Source organism: Capra hircus, chromosome 1, assembly GCF_001704415.2.
Source record: "Capra hircus breed San Clemente chromosome 1, ASM170441v1, whole genome shotgun sequence".
In the NCBI taxonomy this organism is placed as follows: Eukaryota; Metazoa; Chordata; class Mammalia; order Artiodactyla; family Bovidae; genus Capra; species Capra hircus.
The window spans coordinates 45,660,578-45,679,215 of NC_030808.1; the positions used below are offsets into that span (position 1 = coordinate 45,660,578).

At 35.9% G+C, this 18,638-nt stretch overlaps 1 protein-coding gene across 5 annotated transcripts in view; it reads right to left on the reverse strand.

Moving 5' to 3' along the window:
* The window catches only part of SENP7 (SUMO1/sentrin specific peptidase 7), a 148,786-nt gene that overhangs the window by 99,721 nt on the left and 30,427 nt on the right, over nt 1-18,638 (reverse strand). For all 5 annotated transcript variants that reach the window (XM_013975109.2, XM_018060636.1, XM_005674864.3 and 2 more), the window contains exon 4: nt 11,280-11,377. In XM_013975109.2, coding sequence (XP_013830563.2) covers nt 11,280-11,377 — 98 coding nt within the window. The remainder of the gene's footprint in view (nt 1-11,279; nt 11,378-18,638) is intronic.

Genomic DNA, 18,638 nt, shown 5'->3' on the forward strand with positions numbered 1-18,638 from the left:
TTACCTGTTTTACACATGATGGTCTATATATGTCAATGCTGCTTTCTCAATTTCTTACCTTCTCCTTCCCTTGCTGTTTCAACCAGATCATTCTCTACATTTGCATCTCCATTTCTTCTCTGTAAATAGGTTCATCAGTACTATTTTTTCTAGATTACATATATGTGTATTAATATACAATATTTGTTTTTCTCTTTCTGAATTACTTTACTCTGTATAACAGGCTCTAGGTTCATTCACCTTGTCACAACTGACTCAAATTTGTTCCTTTTCATGGCTGAGTAATATTTCATTGTATATATATATACACCACAACTTCTTTATCATTCACCTGTTGAGGGACATCTAGGTTGTGTCCATGTCCTGGCTATTGTAGACAGTGCCACAATGAACACTGGGATGTTTGGGTCTTTTAGAATTGTGGTTTTCTCAGGGTATATGCCCAGTAGTGGCATTGCTGGATCATATGGTAGTTTTATTCCTAGTTTGTTAAAGAATCTCCATACTGTTCTCCACTGTGGCTGTATCAATTTACAATTCCACCTAGCCCTATTATTTCTACAGATATTCAAATAGAAACTTGAAGAGTAAAGAAAAACATTCAAACCAGACAAAATAAAACCTAAATTTAGTATTTAGGGAGACACACTTAGGTGGCAATACTATCCCAAAAAAGTAAGATTAGGAGACAGGTTAGTTTTAAAGAAGAGGAAAGGGAGTTGTAACTACAAAGGTACATGGAATTTCTGGGCTAATTTTCTATTTTATACCTGAATGGTGGTTGTATGAATATATTTGCCTTATAAAAACATATTAAATTATAATGAATAATTTATTAAACGGTTTACCCTTTATTCATTTTTTGGTAGATACATTATATTTCACAGTAAAAATAAAGAGTAGAGGACAGCTAAAAGAAGATCTCCACCTAACTCAATATCCTACTGATGATACATATAACATCCCTGCTAAAGTGCGTGCATAAGCTTTGTGTGTGTGTGTGTGGCCACACCTCAAGGGATCTTAGTTTCCTGACCAGGGATCAAACTGGTGCCCCTTGCAGTGGAAGCGAGGAGTCTTAACCTCTGGACTACCAGGGAAGTCTCATCTAAGCTTTTCTTTTTTACTATTATTTATTTACTTGTCTACAATAGGTCCTAGTTGCAGCATGTAGGATCTTCAATCTTCACTGCAGCATGTAAACTCTTGGTTGCAGCAAATGGGATCTAATTCCCTGACTGGGAATCCAACCAGGGCCCTCTGCATTGGGAAAGCAAAGTCTTAGCCAATGGACCATCAGGGAAGTCCTCACCTAAGCTTTTTAGAATCATCCAATAGTCTATTTACAAAATGTCCCCTTCTAAGCTACGAATTATTACTCTACTATTCATTTAATTTACAAGGGAAAATAGTTGCTGATTAATGTACTCAAAGTTTAAGAATTATCACTCCCAGAAAATAAAAATTATATCACATTTCTTCTGTAGTTCTTTTCATACATGTAAAAATCTGTAATTATGAAAAAAAAACCTCAGCAAAACCACAATAGAAAAAAATATTTTTTCAAATTTTGTTCGATTTAAGTTTTTCAACAAAAGCAGTTTTTCAATGAATGCATAAGTATAACAGTGATATAACTTGGCTAAATTCAAAACTCAGGAAAAAAAAATAATCACTCCTCAAAACATGGTGTCCTATTTTTAGATTCTAGAAACTGACAGCTGGAATGAAGGCAGTGTTTTAGTTTCTTTTTTCATAATTTAATTTTATTATTTCTTGTCCTTCAAAAAAAAGGGGGGGTGCAGGAAATAAAAATATGCTACCACAAAACATGCCACTTTGGCACAAGGATTATTTTGAACTGAAAGCAACTGAGAGTAGATGCCAAAAAGGCTCCCTGGCCACGCCTTGCTTGCCTAAAAGCAGGTTTAGACTATTTATCACCAGAGACTCTTTATCAGCCGAGGAATGTAATTCACATAACAAGCCTTACTAATCAAACATTATCTCCTATTAGTTTCCCCCATATACGTTCTATCCCACAGTTCACCATCCTTGGAATAGCAAACCTTTTTCCTCTGTCTTATCACTTCTCTAGAAATTTATTGTCCTTTGTTAATACACTATATAAGCCCAAACTGTAACTACTCCTTTGAGTTACTCTTTATAGAATTTCTCCCATGTATATGCACACTGCATGTGTTGAATAGATTCTGTTTGTTTTTCTCTTATTTATTTGTATTTTGTCTGTCGAATTATGGCCCCAGTTAGAGAACCACTGGGGGGTAGAGTCTTGTGTCCTTCCTCCTCAAGGACAAAATAAATGAACACATCACAGAAAAGACACACGAATAGCCAATATGCATGTGAAAAGATGCTCAGTATCATTAATCTCATCTTTCTGGTCTTTAAAAAAAAAAGTTTGTCTTTTCATAAAATGGGAAAGGGAGCAAAATATTTCAATAGATACTTTAGAAAATATACAAAATAACAATAAACACATGAAAAGATGCTTGTTGATATTTAATAATGATGATATTTGACAATATTCTCATTCATCAACAAAATGCAATTATTACCACATTTAGATATCACTACATGGGACTTCCCTAATGATCCAGTGGCTAAGATTCTGCACTCAAATGCAGGGGGCATGGGTTTGATCTCTGATCAAGGAATTAGGCCTCACACGCAGCAACTAAGCCTATGAGCTGCAACTACTGAACCCACATAAATAGCCCACATGCTGCAACCAAGACTCAGTAGAGCCAAAACAAACAAATAAATAAAAAAAATTTTAAACGTAGCCCTTAAAAAAAAAGATATCACTACACATATATTATAAGGAAAGATGACAGAGACTGACCATACAAGTCCTGACAGGAAGATTGAGGAAGTAAAACTCTCTGCACCGCTTGTGCAAATGTAAAATGACACAATTATTTCTGGAAATCATTTGGCAGTTTCTTAACAAAGTTGAAAATGTACTTTCAATGACTCAACAACCCATCTCCTAGGTATTTACCCAAAAGAAATAAAAATATGTCCATACAGGCACTTGTACATGAGTGTGCACACAGCAGTTTTATTCATTGTAGTATTCATTTGTCACAGAACTAGAACAAAAATATTTTATATTTGTATAGAAACACAAAAGACCCCAAATAGGCAAGGCAATCTTGAGAAAGGAAAACAGAGCTAGAGGAATCAGGCTCCCTGACTTCAGACTATACCACAAAGCTACAGTAATTAGAAGAGTATGATATTGGCACAAAAACAGAAATACAGATTAATGGAATAGAACAGAAAGCCCAGAAATAAATCCACACACCTACAGTCAATTAGTCCATGACAAAGGAGGCAATAAATACACAATGGAGAAAGACAGTCTCTTCAGTAAGTGGTGCTGGGAAAACTGGATGGTTATATGTAAAGTATAAAATTAGAACATTCTCTAACACCATATACAAAAAGAAACTCAAAATGGACTAAAGCTCTAAATGTAAGATTGGACACTATAAAACTCTTAGAGGAAAACACAGGCAAAACACTCTTTGACATATATCACAGCGATATCTTTTTGGATTCACCTTCTAGAGTAATTGAAATAAAAACAAAAATAAACAAATAGGACCGAATTAAATTTAAAAGCTTTTGCATAGCAAAGGAAATCATAAACAGAATGAAAAGACAATCCACAGAATGGGAGAAAATATTTGCAAGTGATGAGACAGACAACGGATTAATCTCCAAAATATACAAACAGCTCGTGCAGTTATATATATTTAAAAAAAATCAACCCAATCAAAAACTGAGTATAAGACCAAATTAGACATTTATCCAAACAATACATACAGATGGCCAAGGAGCATATGAAAAGATGTTCAACATCACTAATTATTACAGAAATGCAAATCAAAGATACAATGAGATATCATCTCACACTGGTCAAAATGGCTATCATCAAAAAATTTACAAACAATAAATGCTGGAGAGTGTGTAGAGAAAAGGAAACTCTCCTAAACTTTTGGTTGGAACATAAACCGGTACAACCATTACAAAGGACAGTATGAAGATTCATTAAAACAAAAACAAAAACAGAACTGCCGTATGATACACCACTGCCACTCCTGAACATATATCCAAAAAAAAAAAAATCATAATTTGAAAAGATACACGCATCCCAATGTTCACTAAAGAACTATTTAACAATAGCCAAGATACGGAGGCAACTTACATGTCCACTGACAGAGGAATAGATAAAGAAAATGTGGTACAAATATACAATAGAATATTACTCAGTCCTAAAGAAGAAAGATCCATCTGCAAAGACATGGATTGATGTAGAAAATACTGTACTTAGTGATATAATTCAGACTGAGAATAACAAGTACTATGTGAGTGTAAAAAATGATACAAATGAACCTATACACAAAATAGAAAAGACTCACAGAAACAGAAAACAAATTTATGGTCACCAAACAGGAGAAGAAGGGAAAGAGGGACAAATAAGAATTATGAGATTAACAAATACAAACCACCATACATAAAACAGATAAGCAACAAGGATTTATTGTATAGCACAGAGAATTATGTTCAATGTCTTCTAATAACCTACAATAAAATATAATCTGAAAAAATATACAACTGAAACACTTGGCCATACACACAAAATTGATTCAGTATTATAAATCAATTATACTTCAATTTTTAAAATTACTGATCACAGATCACCGTAACAAATATAATAATAGTGAAAAGGTTCTGAAATATTGTAAGAATTATCAAAATGTGACACAGAGACACAAAGTGAGTAAATGTTTTTTTGAAAAACGGTGCCGATAGATTTGCTCAATGCAGGGCTGCCTGCAACATTCAGTTTGTGAAAAACAGGTATCAGTTCACGACGGGAGGGTAGAAGACGCACTCTCACCATTTCTTATGAGAGCATCAAAATCACAACTTTTGAACAACCATCAACAAGAAGACACTGGAACCCACCAAAAAAGATAACCCATATCCAAAGACAAAGGAGAAGTCCCATTGAGACAGTAAGAGGGACACAATTACTATAAAGTCAATTTGTAAAAAATGCAGTATCTGCAAAGTGCCAATAAAGTGAAAAACAGTAAAACAGAGTATGCCTGTATCTTATGAGTAGTGTCCTTATAAAAATGGCAGAAACAGATATACACAAAAGGAAGACAATATGAAGACATACAGGGAAAATGTGTAAATATGGAGGACTGAATGCCTGAAGAAAAGAGAGAGACATGGAACAGATTATTCCCTACTACCTTCAAAGGAAGCATAGCCTTGCTGACACCTTGACTCACAAGAAATGTAAATGGATTAAATAACCTAATCAAGGGTAGAGATTGTGAGAGCAGCTTATGATAAAATAAAAAATAAGATCTATGTTCTGAATGTATGTGTGCTAAGTCGCTTCAGTTGTGTCCAACTCTGTGCAACCTTATGGACTGTAGCCCACCAGGCTCCTTTGTCCATGGGATTCTCCAGGCCAGAATACTGGAGTGGGTTGTCATGCCCTTCTCCAGGGGACTTTCCCGCCCCAGGGATCAAACCCAAGCCTCTTAATGTCTCCTGCATTGGCAGGCTGGTTCTTTACCAACAGCACCACCTAGGAACCACTCTGAATGTATGTTTCCCCTCAAAATTCATATTTTGAAATTCTAACCCCCAAAAGTGTTGGTATTAGGAGATGGGGACTTTGGGAGGGTCATGAGGGTAAAGCCCTCATCTAAGGGATTAGTGCTTATTTAAAAAAAGGTTCAAGATAAGGCTCCTTCCACTCTTTGAGGACACAGTAAAAAGATGCCCATTCATGAACCAGGAAGCCTTCAGCAGATACTGAATCTGGAAGTACTATGATCCTGGGCTTCTCAGGCTCCAGAATCATGAGAAATAAATGTTTTTGTTTATAAGCCACCTACTCTTATAGTATTTTGTTATGGTAGTCCAAAAAGACTAAGATAAGATCCAACTGTATGCCTAGAACAGAGACACACTTTGGACTCAAAGAAATAAGTAGGTTCAAAGTAACATGACGGAAAAAGTATACCATGCAAACAGCAACCTTAAGACAGGTAGAGTGGCTATACCAGTATTAGACAAAATAAACTTTAAAGAAAAAAATAACATCAAATGTGTGTAGAAACAATGAGGAATAATTCATTGACAAAAGTGTTAATTCATCAGTGGGATATACTGACTATAAACATGCATGCGTGCTCAGTGGCTTCAGTGGTGTCCGACTCTTTGCAACCCTAAGGACTGCAGCCCACCAGGCTTCTCTGTCCACAGGGATTCTCCAGGCAAGAAAACTGGAGTGGGTTGCCATGCCCTCCTCCAGGGGATGTTCTTAACCCAGGGATCAAACCTATGTCTCCTGTCTCCTGCATTTGCAGGTGGGTTCTTTACCACTAGCGCCACCTGGGAAGCCTGACTATAAAATACATATATATAATAATAAGATGACAAACTCATTAAGCAAAAACTAACAGAAAGGAGAAATTAACAATTCAACAATAATAGTTCAACATTTAAAACCCCAGTCTTGATAGAACAATGAGACAAAAAAAATCACAGAGGCTTGAATAACACCATCAACCAACTCAATCTAAAAGACATCTAGAGGCACTTCAATAAATAGAAACAAAATGCACGTTCTTCTCAAATACATGGACCATTCTCCAAGAAAGACCATATGCCAGGCCACAAACAAACCTCAGCAGATTTACAGGAAGTGAAACCATATAAAACATTCTCAGATCATAATGGAATTCAGTTAACAATTAACAACAGATAAGTCATCAGAATGTAATGTACAGCATTGTGATTATGGTTAATAATATGATAATGTATGTTTGGAAGCTGCTAAAAAATAAAACTTAAAAGTTATCATCTCAAAAAAATTGTGACTGTGAGTGATAGATGTTAACTATACTTATTGTGGTGATCACCTCACAATATATACAAGTGTAGAATCATTATGTTGCGTACCTGAAACTAATATAATGTTATATGCCAATTATATGAATAAAAGAATGTCTTTGAAATGTAAAAATACATAGAAATTAAACAATACACATTTTCAAATCAAGTGAATTAATCATACTAGAAACTAGAAAATACTTTTGCTTAATAAAAGAAAATCACAATACACCAAAATTTATGAGGTACACCTAATAGTGCTCAGAATAAAATTTAAAACTAAACACCTATATTAGAAAAGAAGACAGATATCAGATCTCAAGTCAATAACCTAACTATATATCTTAAGAAATTATAAAAAAAAAGCACAAACTATGTCCAAATCAAGAAGAAAATAAGATTATAGTGGAAATGAATGAAATTAAATATAGAAAACCTGCAGAGAAAACTGGTAAGACCAAAACTTGGTACTTCGAAAAGATCAAGAAAATCTACAATTATCCAGGTAGACCGAACAAAAAACAAAAACAAAACACTCAAATTATTAAAATCAGGAATGAAAGAACAGTCTTCACCAGCAATATTACAGAAATTTTAAACAGTGTTAGAATACTATGAACAAATGTATGACAACAAATTAGATAACTTAAAATACACAAATTCCTAGAAAAACAGAAGCTGGCAAAACTAACTCATTTTTAAAAAGTAGAAAATTTCAAAAGACTTATAACGAGCAAAACTCTGAATTTGTGTAATTTGAAAGATTCACAGATACACATACATATGCATGTAAGCACATTCACCACCAATAACCAGATGGCTTCACTGGTGAATTTTATCAAACACTTAAACAAGAATTAATCACAATCCTTCAGAAACCCTTCTGGAAACCAAAGTAAGACAGAATACATTTCAGCTCATCCTACAAGGCCATTATTAGCCTCATTCCAAAGCCAGACAGAGACAACATTAGAAAATAGCAGATTATTTTCCCTTCTGAATATAAACATAGATATCCTCAATAAAAATCCTAGCAAACTGAAACCAGTAACAAATAAATGGGATCATAAATCAAGATAAAGCGGGATTTATCCCAGGAATAGGAAGTTGGTTTAAGATTTAAACATCAATTTATATAATATATTATATTAATAAAGGATACAAATTATATGATATAAATGCAGAAAAAACATTTGACAAAATCAGCACACATTCATCACAAAAAGCCTCCAACAAATTAAGAACACAAAGGAACTTCCTCAACACAAAAAAGGGCATGTCTGAGTCTATTTAATCTACAACAAAACATCACAGACTCAGCAGCTTACAAACAGCAAACATTTATTTCTCACAGTTCTGGAGGCTGGGAAGTCCAAGATCAGGGTGCCAGCCAACACGGTCAGGTTCTGGGTGAAAGCCCTCCTCTGGGCTGTAGACTGCAGACTCCTCAAAGTGTCCTCACATGGTAGAGGGCACCAGGAAACTCCGAGAGGTCTCTTTTATAAAAAGAGCACTAATCCCATTCACGAGGGCTCTACCCTCATATCTGAAGCACTCCCTCAAAGGCCCCACTCCAAATATCATCACATTGGGTATTAGGATATTAACATATGGATTGCTGGAATATACAGACATTTAAACCATAGCAGGAAATCTATAAAAAACCTATAGCTAACATCATACTTAATGGTGAAATACTAAACGATTTCCCTCTGAGACTGGGAACAAAGCAAAGATTTCTACTCTCACCACTTCCATTCAGTTCAGTTGCTCAGTAGTGTCTGACTCTTCCATTATATGTTATATTTTTTAACTAGGACAATCAGGCAAGGGGGAAAAAAATTAAAGGCCTACAGTTGAAAAGGAAGAAGTAAAGTCATATTTATCTGCAAGTGACATGATCTTGTATATATATCCCAAGCAATCTACTAAAAACTTCTAGAACTAATAAGACAAACAGGGTCACAGTATATAAATCAGGCCTAATATATATAAATCAATGGGATTTCTAAACACTAGTAATGAAACATCTGAAAATAAATTTAAGAAAACATTTCCATTCACAAGAGCATCAAAAGAAGAAAATACTTGGGAATAAGTTCAACAATAAATATCCAAGACACACTGAAAGTTATAAAATATTATTGAAAGAAATTGAATAAGACCTAAATAAATGGAAAAATATATTCATGGACCACAAGACTTAATTTGTTAAGATGGCAATACTCCCCAAGTTGGTCTGCAGATTTTTAACATGTCCTCCATCAAAATCCTTTTGGCTGTTTTGCTAAAAATGACAACCTGATTGTAAAATTCAGCTCCTCAGCTCTTCCCCGGTGGTCCAGTGGTTAAGAATCCGTCTTGCAATGCAAAGGACGTTGGTTTGATCCCTGGTCTGGGAAGATCCCACATGCCGAGGAGCAGCTAAGCCCATGCATCAGAACTTCTGAGCCAGGGCTCTAGAGCCCACAAGCTGCAGCTACTGAGCCCATGTGTCTAGAGCCTATGCTCTACAACAAGAGAAGCCACTGCGATGAGAAATCCATGCACAGCAGTCAAGAGTAGTTCCACTTTCCACAACTAGAGATAGCCCACATGCAGCAACAAAGACCCATCACAGCCCCAAAATAAAATAAATAAATATTTTTAAAAAATAAAATTCAGCTGAAAATGCAAAAAACCCAGAACAACCAAAACAATCTTGAAAAGGGACTTCACTGGCAGTGGTTAAGTCTTCATACTTCCTCTGCAGGGAGCATAGGTTTGATCCCTGGTCAGGGAACTAAGATCCCACATGCCAGGTGGTAAAGCCAAAAAAAGTTTTGTTTTTTTTTAAATTTTTAAATCTTGAAACTATTATAAAGTTGGAAGACTCACATTTTCCAATTTCAAAACTTACCACAAATTACAATACAGTGTGCAGTACACAGTGGTACTGAGGTAAAAACAGACATATAGATCAATGGACTAGAATTTCAAATCCAGATATAAACCTGTATATTAACGTTAACTGATTTTCAACAAAGGTAGCAAGAAAAATTGGTACCTCTTCAACAACTGTTGCTGGGAAAACAGCATATTCACAAACAAAGATATAAATTTGGATGCCTATCTCATGCCATACCTAAAATTAAGTCAAAATCGATAAAAGACCTAAATCTAAGAGCTAGAACTATAAAAATTCTTAGAAGAAAACCCAAGAGTAAATCACCATGACCTCAGATTAAGCAACAGTTTCTTAGATATGACAACAAAAGCACAGCAACACAAGAAAAATAGATAAATGGGATTTCATCAAAGTGAAAAAAACTTTTGTGCTTCAAAGGACACCATCAATAAATTGAAAAGCTGAGTGAAAGAAAATACTTGCCAGCCATATACCTGATAAGCACTTGTCTCCCAGAACATTAAAAAAAAAAAAAAACACCTCTTAAACTCAACAATAAAAAGATAAACAACACAATTTTTAAACAGGAAAAGGATTAAGCATTTCTCCAAAGAAGATATACAAATGACCAAAAGGCACGTAAAAAGACACTCAGTGTCATTAGGAAACATTTATTAAGACCACAATGAAACATCATTTCATATCCACTAGGACAACTATGGGAAAAAAGGAAGGAAAGAAGGGAAGAAGTGAGAGAAAGCAAGTATTGGTAAGGATAGACAGTCCCTGATGTATTTATTTACTAAGGACAGTTCACTTGAAAGGTGCAAATTCAGACTAAATAGCTTACAAAGAGCTCTGATTTAAGTTTAAGAATTCCAATTAGTCGTCTAACTTGTGCCAACTCTCCAAAATTTTAATTTTTACTTTGTTACTGTCATTTTTCATTCATTTACTGTTCTTAAAAAATATAGCCTTTTGCAAAATAACAACTTTTTAAGCATTTACTATTGTCCAATACTAAAAATTTAGCTCTGAATTCCTTCTAGTAAAAATTGTAATTTGAATCCCACAGCTATTTAATTTCAGCATATCAATTACTCATTAATACTATGACTATAGGACTGCAGTTGCTAACTGGGGCATTTTTTTCACTACAGCCCAGAAGTGATGAACCCAGCATGTTAATGAGTTTATATATAACCCTTGCTTTATTAGATAAATCTTGCAAGATGTTCCAAACACACAAACAAGAAGTTAAGATGACTGAGAATCACAGAAAGTCAGAGCTTACATGCAACCATAAAGGCCACTGAAGTCAATCACTGTATTTTAGAAGCTGTAGTAACTGAGACCCAAAAAGGTTAAATGAATCATTCATGGTCACACTTTACATAGCATAAGACCACCCTGTGTCACACACATACATGTATCTTACCTTTCTGGTGATATCTTAGCAGTGACAGGATGACCACGTACACCTTTTTTACTTTTATGGTCTAGAGAGAGGACCTTATTTCTTAGGCTCCTTTTCAACTAAGAAAAAAAAAATGGAATTTGGAATTTCAATAATAGAGAATACAACAATTGAAAGACACATAAATTTTCTTTTTATTTAAAAATTAAACAGCCAAACTCACAATGGTTCACAGAGGGGTAAAAATGCAATCTACAAAAAAAACCTGGCATCTTTAGCTGGTGGAGAAACAAAAACCCACTAAATAATAGAAGAAAGACATTTAAAAATATAAAGGTAACTTTAGTCAGGAAATTGACATTTTAAAATTCAAAAGCTTACATAACCAAAAGATGTTGAATGTGCTTAAGGAAATATAAAAATAATTATCTGTCAATTAAATAGAATCTGCAATTCTGAAGTAACTGCATTTATAAAAAACTGGAAGGGATTACAAATAATTCCCTATGAACTATTACATGGAGAAACTTTATGAAAGAGTCAAATATCTTATTAACACTGTTTAAATTTAATCTAACTAGAAACAACAGTTAAAACTGATTTAGTTAATATGCAACAGTGTGAGTCTAGACAAAAAAATTATTTATCTTCTCTTTACATTAGTTTCCTTATGTGGTAAGAGTTGTGTGTGTGTGCTCAGTCATGTGCAACTATTTGCAACTCCATGGACTATAGCCCACCACGCTCATCTGTCCATGGGATTTCCCAGGCAAGAATACTGGAGTAAGTTGCCATTTCTTCCCATGGGATTTTCGCAACCCAAGGATGGAAACTGCATCTCTTGCGTCTCCTGCATTGGTAGGAAGATTCTTATACATACATACACACAGACACACACACACACACACACACACACACACACACACACACACAATGGAATATTATTTGGCCATAAAAAATGAAATAATAGCATCTGCAGCAATATGGATGGATCCAGTGATTATCATACTAGGTGAAATAAGGCAGAAAGAGAAAGACAAATACTTTGTGATATCACTTACATGTGGAATCTAAAATATGACACAAATTATTTATGGAACAGAAACAGACTCAGGGACATAGAAAACACTTATGGTTACTAAAGGAGAAAGGGGGCAGAGGAGGGAAAAACAAGTTTTGGATCAGCAGTACAAACTACTACATATAAAATAAACAACAAAGTCCTACTGTACAGCACAGGGAATATATTCATATCCTGTAACAAGCCATAATGGAAAAGAATATCAAAAAGAATATGTATACATATGTACAACTGAATCACTCTGCTGTCCACTTGAAACTAACACAATGTAAATCAACTACAGTTCAATTTAAAAAAATAATGTCTTCCTCAAAGAGGTATCTATACATCTACGTTCAAAGCAGCACTGTTCACCACAGCTAAAAGGTGGAAAAACTCAAGTGTCCCATCAATAATAATATCAACAATAACAAAATGTGGTATATACATAAGGAAATATTACTTACCCTTATAAAAAAAAAAGGAAATTCTGATATACATTACAACATGGATGAACTCTGACTGTGAGATAATAAAAAATACTCATATTGGTCTCTGCCCACAGTTCCTGACACAGAACTCCTAAAATCCTTGTAATTTCCTTGGTAGTAAGAGCATCTTTCACTATAATATTGGTTTTTAACCCCAATTCCTGTCACAAGGCTTCTGAAACGCTGGTTAATTTCCTGGGTGACAGGAGTATCTTTTGTACTAATAAAGTGACTCTAGGTGAGCTTCTAGATAGGGGCTAGTCAAGAGAAAGACCAAGTCAGTATTATGAGCTTAGAATTCTCATCTCTGCCTCCCATTCCCTGCAGAGGGGAGAGAAGCTGGAAACAGAGTTAATTATCGGTCATGCCTATGTGAGGAAGTCTCCATTACAATCCCAAAAGTACGAGGTTTGAAGAGCTTTCAGGCTGGTGAAACCCATCCACATACCAGGAAGGCGACAATCCCACCTCCACAGAGAAGAAACTCCTGCAAATCGGGACCCACCAGACCTTGCCCTATGCATCTCTTCATTTGGCTGCTCATCTGTATTATATATTATGTCCTTTAATAAGCTGGTAAATGTACATAAGTGTTTCCCTGAGTTCTGTAAACTGTTCTAGCATAAATTAATCGAACCTGAGGAGGAAGTCATGGGAACCTCAGATTTATATCCAACTGGTCAGAAGCACAGATGACAACCTGGACTTGTGACTGGCATCTGAAGTGGAGCAGATGCAGTCTTGGGACTGAGCCCATAACCTGCGGGATCTAAAACTATCTCCAGGTAGTGTCAGTTCAGTTCAGTCGCTCAGTCGTGTCCGACTCTTTGCGACCCTATGAATCGCAGCACACCAGGCAGAATTGAGATAACCTGCAGGACACCCAGCTCATGTCCCAGAGGACTGTCTGGTGGGAGAAAACCCACACACATGTGGTGGGAGAAGTGTTGTGAAAATGATAGTAGTCTGAGAATAAAGGAGAAACACAGGAGGAAGAGGGTTTTTCCCAAAGCGATGACATTAGGCTAAGTGAAAAAAGCCAGTAACAAAAAGACAAACACTCTATGATTCTAGTTATACAAAGTATCTAGAGTACATAAAGATAGAAAATAGCTTGTACATAGAAATAAAAAACAGACTACATCAAACTAAAAGAACGTCTGCACAGGAAAGAAAACCATCAACAACATGAAAAAGCAATCTATAGAACTGGAAAAATTACCTGTGAAACACATATCTGATAAGGGGTTAATATCTAAAATATACAAAGAATTCATACAATTCTACAGCAAAAACATCTAATTTTACAATGAGCAGAGGATTTGAACATTTTCCCAAAAGAGATATACATATGGCCAACAGGTATGTGAAAAGGTGCTTAATATCACTAAACATCAAGGAAATGCAAATCAAAACCACAGTGAGCCATCACCTCACACCTGGTAGAATGGCTCTTATCAAAAAGACAAGACATAAAGAGCTGGCAAGGATAAGCAGAAAAGGAAACTCTTGTATACTGCTTATAGGAATGTAAATTGGCAGAGACGCTACGGAAAACAGTACAGAGGTTCCTCAAAACAAATTATAAAAATCACCATATGATCTAGCAATTCCACTTCAACTTCTGAGTATTTATCTATAGGAAACAAATCATTAACTGAAAAAAATTATCAACAACCCTTGTTCACTGCATAATTATTTACGATAGCCAAGAGGTGTAAACAATCTAAGTGTCCATCAATGGATGAATGGATAAACAAAACATGTTATATACACAAACACACACACACATGGAATATTATTCAACCATAAAAAAGAAGGAAATCTTGCCATTTGCAATATCATGGGTGCACTTCCAGGGCATTATATTAAGTGAAATAAGTCAGAGAAAAAATAAATACCATATGATCTCACTTAGATGCAGAATTTTTTTTAACTCATCAGTACAGAGAACAGATTTGTGGTTGCCAGAGACAGAGGTTGACAGTTGGGGAAAATGGGTGAAGATGGTCAAAAAGTACAAATTTCCAGTTATAAGTAAGTCCTGGGGTTATAATGTACAACATGTTGACTTAGTGAACAAAACTGTACTGTATATTTGAAAGTTGCTAAAAGAGTAATGAGATGGTTGGATGGCATCACCAACTCAATGGACATGAGTCTGAGTAAACTCTGGGAGTTGGTGATGGACAGGGAAGCCTGGTGTGCTGCAGTCCATGGGGGTAGCAAAGAGTTGGACAAGACTGAGTGACTGAACTGAACTGAACTGAAGAGAGTAGATCTTAAAAGTATCATCATGGGGAAAAAAAGATTGTAACTATTAATACGTATGGTGATGAATGTTAACTAAATTTACTATGGCAATAATTTTGCAATTTAAATATGTATCAATTATTATGGCTTTCCGTGACAGTGAAGCTGGGGAGATTCCAGCCAGGAAAAGAATGTCAGATCTCATTGTCCTCCTAGGTTTTTTTTTTTTTCCCAGCTGTGCTGGGTCCTCATTACTGCATGCAGGCTTTCTCTACTTGCAGAGACTGGGTGCCACTCTCTAGGTGCAGTACATGGGCTTTTCATTGTGGTGGGTCCTCTTGCGGAGCTTGGGCTTTAGGTGAGTGGCCTTTAGTAACTGCTGCACGTGAGCTTAGTAATTGTGGTGCATGGGCTTAGCTGCCTTGAGCCATGCGGGATCTTCCTGGACCAGGGATTGAACTGGTGTTCCCTGCATTGCAAGGCGGATTCTTAACCACAAGACCATCAGGGAAGCCCCTTCCTAGATTTTTGACACTATCCTAAAGCCCTTGGATAGAATGGCTTGATCCCAAAGACAAATAAATCAGAAGCTGTGGTATATACATTCAATGAAGTATTACTCAGCTATAAAAAGGAACAAAATTTGAGTCGGTCGAACTGAGATAAATGAACCTAGAGCCTGTTATACAGAATGAAATAAGTCAGAAAAACAAGTACGTATATTAACATATGTAAGGAACCCAGAAAAATGGTACTGATGAACCTACCTGCAAGGCAGGAATAGAGATGAAGACATAGAAAACGGACTTCCAGAAACAAAGGGGTGAGGAGAGGGTGGTCGAACTGAGAGAATAGCACTGAAAGATATACATTACCATACGTAAAACAGAAAGCTGGAGGGAAGAAGCTGCATAACACAGAGAGCTCAACCCAGTACTCTATAACAACCAAGAGGGGTAGGATGGGCTTGAGTGTGGAAGGGAGGTTCAAGAGGGAAGGGACATATATACTTATGGCTGATCCATGATGTTGTATGGCAGAAACCAACACAATGTTGTAAAGTAATTATCCTCCAATTAAAAATAAACTAAGAAAGAAGAAATGTAGTTAAATTCACCAGCTGTGAGAGCCATACAGCAAACTTTTCTTCAAGATTTTTTCTTAAAATAAAGTATATGAAAAAATTTTTTTTAATTTTTAATTAAAATTGAAAAATAGTTTAAAATAAATAAGTATTATGTTATATGTGTGGATACTTGATCAGTCTCATGTCTGACTTTTTGTGACTCTATGACTATAACCTGCCAGACTCCTCTGTCCATGGAATTCTCTAGGTAAGAATACTGGGGTGGGTTGCTATTTCCTTCCCAAATTATGTTATATACCTAAAACTAACACAATATTACATAGTAATTATACCTCATATCAAAACTTATATCATATTTGGCTCACCAAATGTACCACATTAATGCAAGATGTTAATGATAAGGAAACTATGTGTGAGGGTAGGGGAGAGTAGTGTAAGTACACAAGTACTGTTTGTACTATCCCTTCAGTTTTTTGGTAAACCTAAGACTACTCTAAAAAATAAACTCTGCTAATTAAAAAAAAATAAGTAAACTGACGGGAGCAAGTGCTGGTACCAGAAGGTGCCACACATTACTGGTGGAAATGTAAAATGGTATTCTGGAAATCAGCTTGGCAGTTAGGTATATACTTACGACATGACTCAGGAATCCCACTTCAAGGTATTTATCCTAGAGAGATTAAAACATCTGCTCACAAAAAACTTGTGTTCTTAATTGCCAAAAACTGGAAACAACCCTTATGTCCTTCAATGGTTCATTTGGGAATGGATAAACAAAATCACTGCAGATGGTGACTGCAGCCATGAAATTAAAAGACGCTTACTCCTTGGAAGGAAAGTTATGACCAACCTAGACAGCATATTCAAAAGCAGAGATATTACTTTGCCAACAAAGGTCCATCTAGTCAAGGCTATGGTTTTTCCAGTGGTCATGTATGGATGTGAGAGTTGGACTATAAAGAAAGCTGAGCACCGAAGAATTGATGCTTTTGACCTGTGGTGTTGGAGAAGACTCTTGAGAGTCCCTTGGACTGCAAGGAGATCCAGTCAGTCTATTCTAAAGGAGATCAGTCCTGGGTGTTCATTGGAAGGACTGGTGCTGAAGCTGAAACTCCAATACTTTGGCCACCTCATGAGAAGAGTTGACTCATTGGAAAAGACTCTGATGCTGGGAGGGATTGGGGGCAGGAGGAGAAGGGGATGACAGAGGATGAGATGGCCGGATGGCATCACCGACTCGATGGACATGAGTTTGAGTGAACTCTGTGAGCTGGTTATGGACAGGGAGGCCTGGCGTGCTCCAATTTATGGGGTGGCAAAGAGTCGGACACGACTGAGCAACTGAACTGAACTGAAACAAACTACTGATACAGTTTGTTATTCGTCAACAACAAGGATGAATCTCACTGGCACTAAACTGAGTGAAAAAAACACTCTCAAAACATTAAAACATTACATGCTCCATGATTACATTCATGTGACACTCTGGAAAATGTAGACGTACAAGGAGAGAAAACTGTTAGCACAGATTATGGATGAGGATAAGAAGAATCTACAAAGAGGACAGCACCAGGGAATTTTTTGGAGTGATGGAACCATATAGTATCTTCACTGTGATGACAGTCCTATGAGTCTATAAAGATCCTGTGACTCACAGAACTTTACATCAAGAAAAAACTGATAAATACAAATACACTTTTATTACATTGGTGGCTGCAAAATGTATACATTTGTCAAAATTCAGAGATCACTTAAAATGGATTAATTTAATTATATATAAATTCACTGTCAAATATATTTGAGAATAAATATCAAATATATATTTAAAGGGGCAAAATATTTGGACACATCACGAAAAAGAAGATACATAACAGCTAATCAACATATGAAAATATTTTCACTACTATGTAGAAAATAGATAACTAGTGAGAAACAACTTTAGACCACAGAGAACTCTACTCAGTGTTCCGTGGTGACCTAAATGGGAAGGAAATCCAAAAAACAGGAGATATATGTATAAATATGGGCTTCCCTGCTGACTCAGTGGTAAAGAATCTGCCTCCCAATGCGGGAGACTCGAGTTCAATCCCTGGGTCAGGAAGATTCCTTGGAGAAAGAAATGGCCACTCACTCCAGTATTCTACCTGGGAAATCCCATGGACAGAGGAGCCTAGTGGGCTATATATTTAGTTCATGGAGTTGCAAAAAAGTAGGACGTGACTTACTGCCTGTTCAAGTCACATAAACAAATAAAATGACTTAGCGACTAAACAACAAATGTACACATAGAGCTGATTCACTTTTCTGTACGGAAGAAACTAACACACCATTGTAAAGCAAGTACACTCTAATTAAAAAAATATGAAAATATTTTAACACCATTGGTATCAGGGCAAAACAAATTAAAAGTCCCAAAGTTCACCAACAGAAGAATTAGATAAATGAACTGCATTATACTCATATAATAGAATATTGCTCAGCAATAAAAA